At 33.0% G+C, this 11,700-nt stretch overlaps 5 protein-coding genes and 1 non-coding gene across 6 annotated transcripts; 3 read left to right on the top strand and 3 right to left on the bottom strand.

The window, feature by feature from the left end:
* Window positions 1–168: 168 nt before the first annotated feature.
* On the top strand, window positions 169–254 carry DFA_06949. Its single transcript is given in 2 exon segments — window positions 169–206; window positions 218–254. It is a non-coding gene; the product is annotated as a tRNA-Ala (tRNA).
* A 365-nt stretch (window positions 255–619) lies between these two features.
* DFA_06948 (beta-xylosidase-like protein) lies at window positions 620–2,231 on the bottom strand (the record flags this gene model as incomplete). Its single annotated transcript, XM_004358135.1, has 2 exons — window positions 620–2,020; window positions 2,118–2,231. 2 exons carry the CDS (start codon window positions 2,229–2,231, stop codon window positions 620–622), a joined length of 1,515 nt encoding a protein of 504 aa, XP_004358192.1.
* A 627-nt stretch (window positions 2,232–2,858) lies between these two features.
* DFA_06947 (uncharacterized protein) lies at window positions 2,859–5,776 on the bottom strand (the record flags this gene model as incomplete). Its single annotated transcript, XM_004358134.1, has 7 exons — window positions 2,859–3,165; window positions 3,225–3,920; window positions 3,983–4,059; window positions 4,121–4,460; window positions 4,532–4,743; window positions 4,817–4,842; window positions 5,035–5,776. The coding sequence occupies 7 exons, from the start codon at window positions 5,774–5,776 to the stop codon at window positions 2,859–2,861; spliced, it is 2,400 nt and encodes a 799-aa protein (XP_004358191.1).
* Window positions 5,777–6,194: 418 nt separating this feature from the next.
* On the top strand, window positions 6,195–7,726 carry DFA_06946 (uncharacterized protein; the record flags this gene model as incomplete). Its single annotated transcript, XM_004358133.1, has 4 exons — window positions 6,195–6,523; window positions 6,603–6,966; window positions 7,037–7,222; window positions 7,301–7,726. 4 exons carry the CDS (start codon window positions 6,195–6,197, stop codon window positions 7,724–7,726), a joined length of 1,305 nt encoding a protein of 434 aa, XP_004358190.1.
* Window positions 7,727–7,790: 64 nt separating this feature from the next.
* Window positions 7,791–8,834, bottom strand: DFA_06945 (putative transcriptional regulator; the record flags this gene model as incomplete). The annotated part of the gene is made up of 1 exon (XM_004358132.1): window positions 7,791–8,834. The coding sequence occupies one exon, from the start codon at window positions 8,832–8,834 to the stop codon at window positions 7,791–7,793; it is 1,044 nt and encodes a 347-aa protein (XP_004358189.1).
* Window positions 8,835–10,190: 1,356 nt separating this feature from the next.
* DFA_06944 (uncharacterized protein) lies at window positions 10,191–11,528 on the top strand (the record flags this gene model as incomplete). The annotated part of the gene is made up of 4 exons (XM_004358131.1): window positions 10,191–10,241; window positions 10,328–10,609; window positions 10,679–10,870; window positions 11,283–11,528. The coding sequence occupies 4 exons, from the start codon at window positions 10,191–10,193 to the stop codon at window positions 11,526–11,528; spliced, it is 771 nt and encodes a 256-aa protein (XP_004358188.1).
* Between the last annotated feature and the right edge of the window lie 172 nt (window positions 11,529–11,700).

Raw genomic sequence — 11,700 nt, 5'->3', positions numbered from 1 at the left:
TTGATTTTTTTTTTGACAAATCGATTAAAGCTCAATGAATAAAGGAGCGTGGAAAGAAATAAAAGGAATCAAGGTTTCTTTTTTTTTGAGCATAAATTGATTTCATAGATCGAGCGGCGAGATCGATGCCCACGGGGAGCAAATTCTGCATTTTCGTCCTTTATTGGTGGGCTTGTAGCTCAGATGGCAGAGCGACCTGTTCGCATTTTGTTCGAATTTCGGGTAGGTGTTGGGATCGATACCCAACTTGTCCAACTTTTTGACTCTTTTTGCCAACAACGAGCAACCGGCAAGACAAGTCGCTCGAAAATAAAACTATTTCAGCTGTTGTGTAAGTCGTGTATACCTACAACCTATTGAAGGTCAAAGAGGAAGAAGTATAGCTGTGGACTAGTGATGCTCTGTCTTTCAAGAAGTATAAAACAAATAAGATAACTGTTTGAAACAAATAAAATAAGCAATGAGTCATTCCCTTTTTGCTCAAAGTTTTATTCTCGAGGTTGTTCAAAAAAAAAAATCGATTGAAAAATCAAATAAAATTCTTTGATCTACTATTTATATTTATTTGCCCGTTTTTTTTTCATCATATTAATTAATTTGTCTTTTCTTTTTTATTTATTTAAAAATGTAATTTAATAGCAGCAACACCTTGAGGAGGGATATCAAGTTGAACTTGAATGGTATGTTTATCGAGTTTAGTAATTGGGATGGATACTTCATTAAATTCGGTCGACTTTAATAATTGTTCAATCTCTGAGGTCGATGGGTAAGATGGTGATCCCATTTCGGTCCACAAAGCGATTGGGTTGCAATTGTCTTCATCGATACGACGAATGGTAGCCTTTTTAACGTCGGATGGGATGTTTTCGAGGGTGATGGCGAGTGTTTCAGTGTCCATAGGTGCGTCTGGGATATTGTGGTTGTAGACCAAAACGAGGACCTCGTTTTTATTCCAAGAGTTGGTGACGAGGATACCGGCAGTTGGATGAGAACCAGTAGTATTGTAACGAAGGTTACCAGTTTCATGAAGCAATTCAAAAGCCTTGAATGATGGTTTGGCGATATTGTAAATGGTTTGGAGACCAAAGCCTTCGTTGAATGGGACCGATTGTTGTCCTTGTTCTTCAAAGACATCGGAAAAGGTCCACCAAGAGAAAATGTCACTCAAGCCATAGACATCGATAATGTTAAAGATGGCAAAGGCCGAGGCATAGGTAGTGTCGTGACGGTTAAACAAGCCATCGTTGTATTCCGAGTAAAAGAGTTGCATGTCGTCGCCGACAATCTCTCTCGACTTGCTGAGTACTTGGTACATAATGTTACGTTGCAAAGGGACAATGTCGGTTGGGTACTCGTGTGTCGATACAAAGTCGAGCTCGATACCATTGTCCTTGCAGTATTGGAGTGTCTCGGGGATCCATTGCGACTGGCATGTGGCGGGTCCACCAACAGACAGGTCAGCATTGACCGACTTGACAGCCGAGAAGGTTTCATTGAGGATTTCAAAGTAGGCGGTTTGGAGTACCTCGGTGGTTTGGTTGGCGTAACCTGGCACATAGAGGAACCCACAGTTTGGCTCGTTCCAAATTTCAAAGTGCCATTTGCTCACTTCGGTGATACCATAACGATCGATAACGTGCTCTAAAAAGGCAACGACGAGGTTGTTCCAAGTGGTAAAGTTTTTGGGTGGTGTAATGTTGCCCATATAGTGAAAGATGGTCTCGTCGCCCGATGCCATGTCGTTGGGCATAAAGCTGAGTTCGACAAATGGACTCATGCCAATCGACACTAAATAGTCATAGACAACATCGACATTGTACCACGAGTAGATGGCTTCACCGTTGGCACCTTGTTGATAGACGTTCATATCGTTATCGAAAATACCGTGGAATCTGACGCGTTCAAAACCCAACTTGTCATGTGCAATCTTGAGCGCATCTTGCCAATCTCTTCTGGTTCCCAACCATGCATGTCCACTACCAACACATCTTTCCCAATAATGATCCCATTCTGATGAAATCTAAATAGAAATAGAGATATAAATAGATAGAAATAGATATATTAGTACTTTAGATCTATAAGGTTTGCGTTTTAATATATTTATTAAAATAACATACAGAAAGATCAGATGTAAATTCAACTACTGATCCACTACCGCTAGCACTACTACTACTTTGAGAAACAACCAAACCAACAATAATTGTTAGAAATACAATGATTGTTTTCATCATCTCTATCTATTTATCTATTATCTCTATCTGTCTTTAACTTTACTAAAGTAAATATCTAGTGATTAAAGAAAAAAAAAAAGTGTAGCAAGACATGGTCAAGTAAAACGAGGGCTGAAAACCACGAAAATCCCAGTGTGAATGAATTCATAAAAATATCTAAAAAATAAGAAAAAATCAAATCAATTGCACCATCGACTTACATTTCCCACCTAAAACATTTTTGTATTTCAAAGCTGAACATAATAATAATAATGAAACAAATAATTAAGTATCTAAAGAAAGACACAATATCATCAAGACTAAAGTGTGTTGATGTTTAATCTTTTACAAACTGGCACATCCCCAGCAACGTAATCCAATACATGCAATTCCTCTTAAGATTCTCTTTTGCAAAAGTCGTACAAGTGCAAGAGAGAGAGATTCCCTATTGCTTGGAAAAAGTGGTGTTGCAACAACAATCAAAATATCTTGTCAGTACTCTAGTTATATATGACATCTCCACACCAACAGCTTGATTATTGGTAAACCATCTATGGTACCTTTCACTGTTGGTGGCACCTATTACCTCGAGAGCAGGGTATCGATAAACAGTGTTTCACTAAATAATTTTTATTTATTTGTTTAATATTATTGTTGCTCTTTAGGTAGGTTGATAATCAATCTAATATTTAGATATTGATCATTATTTTCAAACACTTGATGAATGTTGTCTTCATCCAATTCAAATAGTTGCTCCATTTCCTTTAGGGGGTATTCAGAGTCGGGTTGGTATTCGACAAAGTGTTGATTGATTGATTCAAATTTTGATTTATCTATTTGACAGAATAAATGTGGATAGATTGATGCTTGAACATGTGATATCACTTTGACATCTTCTAGATTGATAATGAATTTGATTTCATCATTCTTCTTCCACTCTAGTATATTATTGATCCTATTCAAAATATTGGTCAGTATCATTGTTTTATTATTAGACTTGCCAGATTTACATACCTCTCGATTTTACCAATACCATAGCATTGTTCACCGATGGTCATGATCAGATTCGATTCAACAATCTTGTTTTTAATAAATGAATTGATGGTTACCTGCTCTGAATCTTGGCAGTAGTAGGTATTTATACGTTTCAATCTATCTGTCCATTTGAACAAAATTTCTTTTTTCTTAAAAGTGGTTATGTGTATTGTGGTATTTGTATCAAATTTTAGAGCCGATGGTTGATCGAATGATTTTCCTAAAGCTAAATTATTTAATGACCATGGAAGGGAATTAATTTCACTATTAAATGATGGTCCAAATATTAATGTTTCAAGTCCATTGGGAATATCATTCCATTCGATTGGTTGATTAAAGTTTCCCAATAACTTTAATTTTAAAAGTGTTGGTGGAAGTAATCCTCTGAGAGGACTGTTGAATTCACCATCCAATATTAATGTTGTTGTGTTTGGTAGAATTTGTCGTTGATCGATTAAAAATGATGTGATTCTTTGTGTGTGTTGGTTGACTATTTCTCCATTTAGATCATCCAATGAAAGACGATCATAGGGTGTTGAGATTAATAGATTCTTGACAAAATTAATTAAATGTTCAGAATATCTATCTGTTGATATTTTAATATGATCTGCATCAAAGTTGTTATTTTTGTGGTTCTTGACAAATTCAATTCTATTTCCAATATCATCTGGATGACTATAAATAAATTAGTTATCAAGGATATGATTATGCAATACTTGATCAATAATAATAATTACCATGAGAGTAAATGTAAAAGAGTTGAACCAACAGAATAAATATCACTTGTAGCGTAATATTTCTTTTGTTTTGATTCCTATAAATGTAAATGTTAGTCATCAGTCGCAGAGCTTAATTAAAGGGCGTTGCAAACATACCGGTGCATAATATCCCTTTGTTCCGCGAGTTACGAGAGTTGTGGCTATCATATTTGCATATTCTGTTGTTTCTTGATTATTATTTGTGTCTTCACCAATATTTACGTTATCATCTAACAAATTATTTTGATCAACGTAAGTGTGACAGCAACCAAAATCACCAAGAGCTATTTCACCGTCATAACGAATAAATAGATTGAGTGGTTTAATATCAAGATGTGCAATATTGTGTTGAGATAGTTTTTCAAGTATGAGGAATAATCGCCGAATGTGTCGCCATATTTCTGTTTCGGGGATATTTTTATATTCTGGATGAGGTTGTTGTTTTTGGGATTCATTCCTAAATAGAGTGTTGTTAGTGTTAATTTGGTCATTAATAAAACCTCGTTGGGAAATCTGGTAATAACATACCATTTAGTCATTGATTGAAATAATTGTTCCAAATCACCACCTTCACAGAAATGTGCCAAAATATATATCTTTTTTAAATCACTGTCGTCTTGGTGATCTTTGTATTGCACAAACATAGAGTCGTTGATGAATAATTTCATTGTTGTGATTTCAAATAGTGTTTTGTCATAGATCGATTGATTGGAGGAGTAATCTATTTCTTTGTAAACAAACTAAAAGATAAATTAGTAGTTGGTGGTGATCTGATTGATGTAATCGTTTACAATGATCAACCAATTTACATACCATTTCACCTGATGATTCAGAGATTACTAAAATTACTTTGTTGACAGAATATGGAAAAGGGTGTAGCTTATAGTATTTGTGGCTGTTGACTGTAACATAGGAAGAGTGGTCGATAGGATATGCCATTGAATAATTGCGGTCGTAATGGATTGAGTTGGGATTGGAGTCGAGTGTAATTGGTTGTTCACTGTTTGTTAAAACAGAAATAATATCGATACCTTGTTCTTTTGGAGATAAGGTTGTTGAAAGAGTGAGGTGATATTTTATGGTATTTGGAAGTTTGATTACTCCATGTGATTTGGACGTAATAAAGTTTCTGCTTACTCCAATTGGTTGCTTGAAATCAACTAAAAATAATAATAATAATTCAGGGTACGTAAAATCAAACTTTAGTGATTGCAATGACGATGGTAATACTCCAACTGATATTGGTTGATTATATCTATCACCAAACACCAATGATTGTAATGATGATGGTAATACTCCAACTGATAGACGTTGATTATAGCTCCAACCAAACACCAATGATTGTAATGATGGTGGTAATACTCCAACTGATAGTGGTTGATCATATCTAATACCAAACACCAATGATTGTAATGATGTTGGTAATACTCCAACTGATAGAGGTTGATTATAGCTCCAACCAAACACCAATGATTGTAATGATGGTGGTAATACTCCAACTGATAGAGGTTGATTATAGTGCCAACCAAACTCCAATGATTGTAATGATGATGGTAATACTCCAACTGATAGTGGTTGATCATATCTATTACCAAACACCAATGATTGTAATGATGATGGTAATACTCCAACTGCTATTGGTTGATTATATTTATCACCAAACACCAATGATTGTAATGGCGATGGTAATACTCCAACTGATAGAGGTTGATTATATTCATCACCAAACTCCAATGATTGTAAAGTTTTGGTATGTGAAGTACTTTCATCCATGATACTTTGCTAAATTGTACAAGTAATGGTTTTTGAAATGCCAAGTCATATAACAATAACAATTCTCTTTTACTTGAAGCAAATAATCTTTGTTTGAGTCCTGAGGACTGCAGTTCGTTTTGGTGAGGCTATTCTTCGAGAACTTTAGTTCTTTTGAATATTCTTTGTGTACAGCTCGTATTATTAATAAGTTTATTACCGAATAGTGAAGCAAGAAAAATGAAGAAGAATCTATCTTCCCAAATTTTTAAAACAAATTGCTTTGTTTTTAGAGAATCTTTTTAAATAATTATGTAATCAATTTTGATCAAAAATCTAATCATTAGTTATGTTTCATTATAGTGTAGACTAATCAAACAACAACAACAAGACCAAAAGATACCAATACAGCAACAACAACTACTACTACAAACAGTGAATGAACAAACCAATTATAAAAGATAAATCAGAACAATTCTTTAAATTTAGAGATGTACACAGACAAGAGAAAAAGCTGTTTGACAAGAACCAATTCTTATCTTTTAAACTTGAAAGATCATTAAGATTATCAAATAATACAGTAGATAATAATAATAGAGGTGGTGGGGGAGGATTAATCGATCAATTATCATTCCCAAATGTATTTGTAAATAAAAAGTTGATTAGTCCACCAACTACTCCTCCTCCATCACATCATCACCAACAACAACAACAACAACCACCAGCAACAGAATTATTAATCAATAAACCTTATTGTGGTCATTGTGGGTATGTACAAGAAGTAGACTATAGTAAATGATAATACCTTTATACTTACTTCTTTTAATCTCTCTCTCTTTTTGTTTAGAATAAAATTTGGAATCTTTACCAACATGGTTGTATGCGGACTATGTAAAATCAATTTCTGTAACAAATGTGTAACCAAACTATCGAGTAATGATATAACAGGAGTATTGAGAGAAGGACAAGTAATCAATTATTGTGAGGCATGTGTCATTGTTGCAATGGCCGAAGAATCAAATCGAAGATACTACGAACACGTCAAACAATCAAAAGAATCAAATCCCCTCTACCTCATCTACAACGAACAAACACTCCTCCGTAAAGCAATTGTAGCATCTATTCCAAACTTTGAATACCTTGCATCATCAATTGTCGATTTCACAAGATCTTCTCCAAAAAATAGAGAAACTTTTTTACAAGTCTATAATGTAAGAATACAAAGAAAAGAAAGAAAAGAATATTATAATATATTAATTATTGTTTTTTAATTAATTGTAGGAAGTATTAAATATACAAAATGAATTATCAGTATTATTTAAAGAATTTGATAAACAATTAAAATTATTGATATCATTAAATTCAAATCAATTGGGATCAAAACAAGAATCTGTTAGATCAAATATGAAACATGTCTATGTATTTTTTCTTCAACAACATTTACCAAAATTTAAAACTATTCAAAATGTATGTAAATAGAGATAATAATAATATTATTATTTTGTATTAATTATGATTTATTTTATTTTATTTTTATGTTTGTAGCAAATATTACATTTAGAAATGAATGTAGCAACTAATATTTATACCATTTTATGTGGAATAACATTAGATAACAAATTACATAAAGAGTTTTGGAATCAATTTCAAAATCAATTTCAAGATACCATATCGGTATGTCGAAGAGATTTATTCAATGCAACTGTAAAATGTGGAGAGAATTGGGAAACCCATAAAGGATTGGTAGATGATACGATTTGTGGTAACGAGAAATCATTTCTACTATTATCAAATCACCCGAGTAAAGAGTTTTTGGGATCACTTGTACGAAAGAATTTAGATGTCATCAAACATACAATCGATCAAATCAATCTACGTGTAAAACCTGATGACCTAGTATCAAGTAAACAAAGTTTACAACAATTATATAATCATTTAGAAATTGTTTATAAAAAAAGTTTACAATTTTAAAAACCAAACAAAATAGAAATAGAAATAGAAAATAATAATTATTTATTTAATTATTTATTTATTTTTAATTAAATTGTGAATAAAATAATGATGATGATGAATCATTATGTCTTGGATCAATCATAATCATATGATGATTTAAATTTGGTGATGCTAATGGATTACTATTAATTAAAAAGTTTTGTGATATTTCTTGTTGGTTATATTGTTGGTGTTGTTGATGCATATGATGTGGATGATGATTAGGGTGGATGGGAGGATAAAGTTGATGATAATGACTACTTGTTGTTGATTGTTGTTGATGTTGTTGTTGAACATGGGGAATTTCTTTATCATGTAATTCTTCAATAAAGACATTTACCAATTGTTCCAAATCCTCACTGTGTAGGATTTTAACCATTTTCTTAATTTCCTCTTTTCTATCATCAATCGATACTATACATTTATAAGATTCAACAACTCTATTAAAACTATTTTGAAAATATATTTCTCCATTTAATATTGTTGTTGGATTTACTACTTTTTGTTGTTGTTTAATTTGATTTATATTTGCTTCATCAATATTATTATTATTATTACAATTGTCATCATCATCTTGATCATCATCATTTTCATTATCTTTTTCAATTTGATCTTCATCATCTTCTGAATTTAAATGATTTATAAAATGTTGTTGTGGAGTTGAATGATTTGAATTATTACTATTATTATTATTACTACTATTATTATTACATTCTGGATCGATAAATGGACGATAATCAAATTGACAATGATGTTGATCAAATAGATTTTTGATCCATTTACTTTGACCATCTTGACATTTTTGTAATCTTTTCAACTTGTCTGTTAGGATCTCGTGAAAGGTCTTCTTTTTCAAAATGGGGATACCCTCCTTTTTAACATGGTCTACTTTGGAAACTATACGAATTGGATGTGAAATGACACACAGTTGGTTCAAATTGGTACTACCAGTCAAAACATTATTATTTAGATGTGCTGAAATGGTGGAAAGTGGTTCATTGTTGGCCGGTGTTGGTGCACTTGTATGACTGACATGAAGTACTACGATAAAGAGTGATCCTTGGTGTTGAGAGGATAGGATAGACATTTTAATGTCGACCACCACCTCATTTCCATCTTCAGACACTGTAGCAACATATTGTAGTGGTTGTTGGTGTATAAAGTCAACTGGCTTGGGTGGGTCGCAGTCATAGAGCAGTGTGGCCTTGACAACATAGCTGTGAAAGTTGACCAACGACAGATCATTACTCTTGAGTGTGATGCCAAACGGAGTGTTCTTGACAATGACATGTACCTGCTTGATCAACGATTGTTGGTGGTACTGATGGGCATGGTGTGCAGCCAGATGCAATGGATGCATACCCGCCATCGCAGCAGGAGGTGGGTGGTAAAAGGTGGGGAGGAATCTTTTACTTTGGTTTTTGTTTGGTGCTATCCTTACATCCTCTACTGCCACTGCTCCTTGTTTAATAATTTCAACAATTGGTTGATTTATTATCATGACTTGTAAAATTTTAAAAAAAAAAGTATCAACAAAGGTACTACTCTTACTATATTAATTATCAAGTATTATTAACTATTATTAACTATTATTGATTATTATTGATTATTATTATTTCAATGGAAGAGGATAAATTATGAATAATTTAAAAATTGTTAAATGATTAATCATGAATGATTTAAAAAAGTGAGCATAGTAGTAGAGTAGAGTAGGAGCAGTGCAGAGTAGAGTAGAGGTACGTCTGTTTGTTTGGTTGTGTAAGTGTGGTTGTTTTGATTCAATGTTGATACACCTTTATATATGTTATATATTATCCGTTGCCATCATCCTTTGATTGATTTAAAATGTGATTGAGATTATTACCATTAATGGTAATATTCATGAATCACTATCCAAAAAAGTAACCACCATCACTCACCACTTTGAAATCTCTTAATTTGAAAGAGAGTGTGAGTGTGAGGTAGAGAGGTAGAGGTAGACAGACATTATACTCGTTTAATGATTCTCTCTCTCTCTCTTTATTTGTTGTTATTCACACAAATAAACATGGTTTGCTGCTTGTCCACATTTGATCTCAAGATTTCATGTGACGTTTCGTTTGAACAAAAAATCAAAAAAAATTGAATGAATCAAACGCTTACTCTCCCCCGCTTGGATTAGTAGGAAAACAGCTTTTCACACCCAACCCTTTGTCTTTGTCTTTTTGTGCTAATAGTAGTTTGGAGATAACAGAGATTCTTTTTGTTGTTATCGTCATTGTTGTTGTTGTAGTAGTAGTAGTACTTTTTAAAACAAACACAACGAAAACAAAAAAAGAGAGAAAACCGAATTGATAGATAGATAGATAGACAGAGTAGTAAACAAGAAGTACATGTATCATCATTGTCTTTAACATCACCATCATCATAATATAATAAATAATAATAATAATAATAAATAATAATGGCAGTTTCACATAAAATACTATTCACTACTCTATTGTTGTTGATAGTTGTAAGTAGAGTCACTCGATCATCTTTCCTCCTCAATCTAAATCAATCTACTCACTCTCTCTATTTATATTTATTATTTTATTCTAGGCAGCAACAGTAACAGTAATGTTATTTTCATTTACACAAGTGACAGATAAAGAGACGACAGGCAATGGATCATCAGAATCGTATGGAAATAAGTTTTGTGAATCTAAAATTGCATACAATCCCTCCAAGTTTTCATTCAAGAATGATACCAACCATGTCATCACTTGTAAATGGGATACTAAAAATAGTACTGTTCGTATCTTGTTGGGTTTAGCAGTAGTCGTCATTTCAATCATTACCTATATTTTCCTAATGAAAGGTCGTAAAATTAAATCAATTATTGTATGTCAAAGAAAAAGAAAAAGAAGGAAAGAAGATACATTAAACTAACCCATTATATATATTTTGTAGTCATCAATAATTATATTTGTATTATCATGTTTAACTATATATTCTGTTTATTTGGATGCAACTGCAGTAAAGACTTCAAGAGCATGGTGTCTTGATGATGGACCTGGTATGGCCACTGGCCAAGGTTTGGTTTGTCTTTACAATAATTATATTTTGGTAATTGGTTTAAATATTGTTGCTATTATTTTAATGGTAAGAAGAAATGAAACGAAATCGAAAAAAGAAAAGATATATATTATATTCTTTTAAACAATTGAGAAAGAAAGAAAGAAAGAATGGATAAACGACGAGAATGAATTTACAAAGATGTGGATAAGGAATAGGAGATGTGGTGGAGGATTAAATTCGATTAGATTTGGTTGGTTAGTGGTTTCTGGTTAAACGCCAAAATCGGAATAGATACATTTTTGGTAAATTAACCAATTGGATGAAACCACCACCAATCCAAATCACTTTCCTTCCTCCATCTTATAGTATCCAATCTCGCACGGTTTATATAACTCAACAAACAACAAAAACTTAATCTTGGGCTTGTTCCCAACACAACACATTAATAACATATCTCTTCCTCTTCCCCTTTTTGACTATTTTTATATATCTATAGATCGCAGCACCCATCATCGTTATCAAGAACCGTCATAATATTGAGGGCCACCACCACCACCACCATCACCACGATAGTGAGGAACAAGAAACCACCCCACTCGTAAACGACCAATCTTCACAACAATCATCCTCTAAGGGTTTCCAACAACAACAATCTTCATATCCTTACAACGATTTCTCGTCCAGTAATGCTACCCCTGCATCACCTCAACCACCAGCTGTCTCTCTAAACCCATTCCTATAAAATAAATCTCTACTAATGGTACCTTGGAGGGATAATCCACCCCTTTTTGATTAATTAACCACACTTTGGGTAGTTCAGATGGACAACCAATTAGATGGCGTGTACCTGAAATCGTCACCAAAAAAACAATCAGATGTTGCACTAAACCAAAAAAAATCTAGAACCCGTTTAC

Source organism: Cavenderia fasciculata (genome assembly GCF_000203815.1).
Source record: "Cavenderia fasciculata unplaced genomic scaffold Scf_ET2XIPL01CNAVH-3, whole genome shotgun sequence".
Classification (NCBI taxonomy): Eukaryota; Evosea; class Eumycetozoa; order Acytosteliales; family Cavenderiaceae; genus Cavenderia; species Cavenderia fasciculata.
This window is presented reverse-complemented; position numbering and strand designations above follow the sequence as displayed.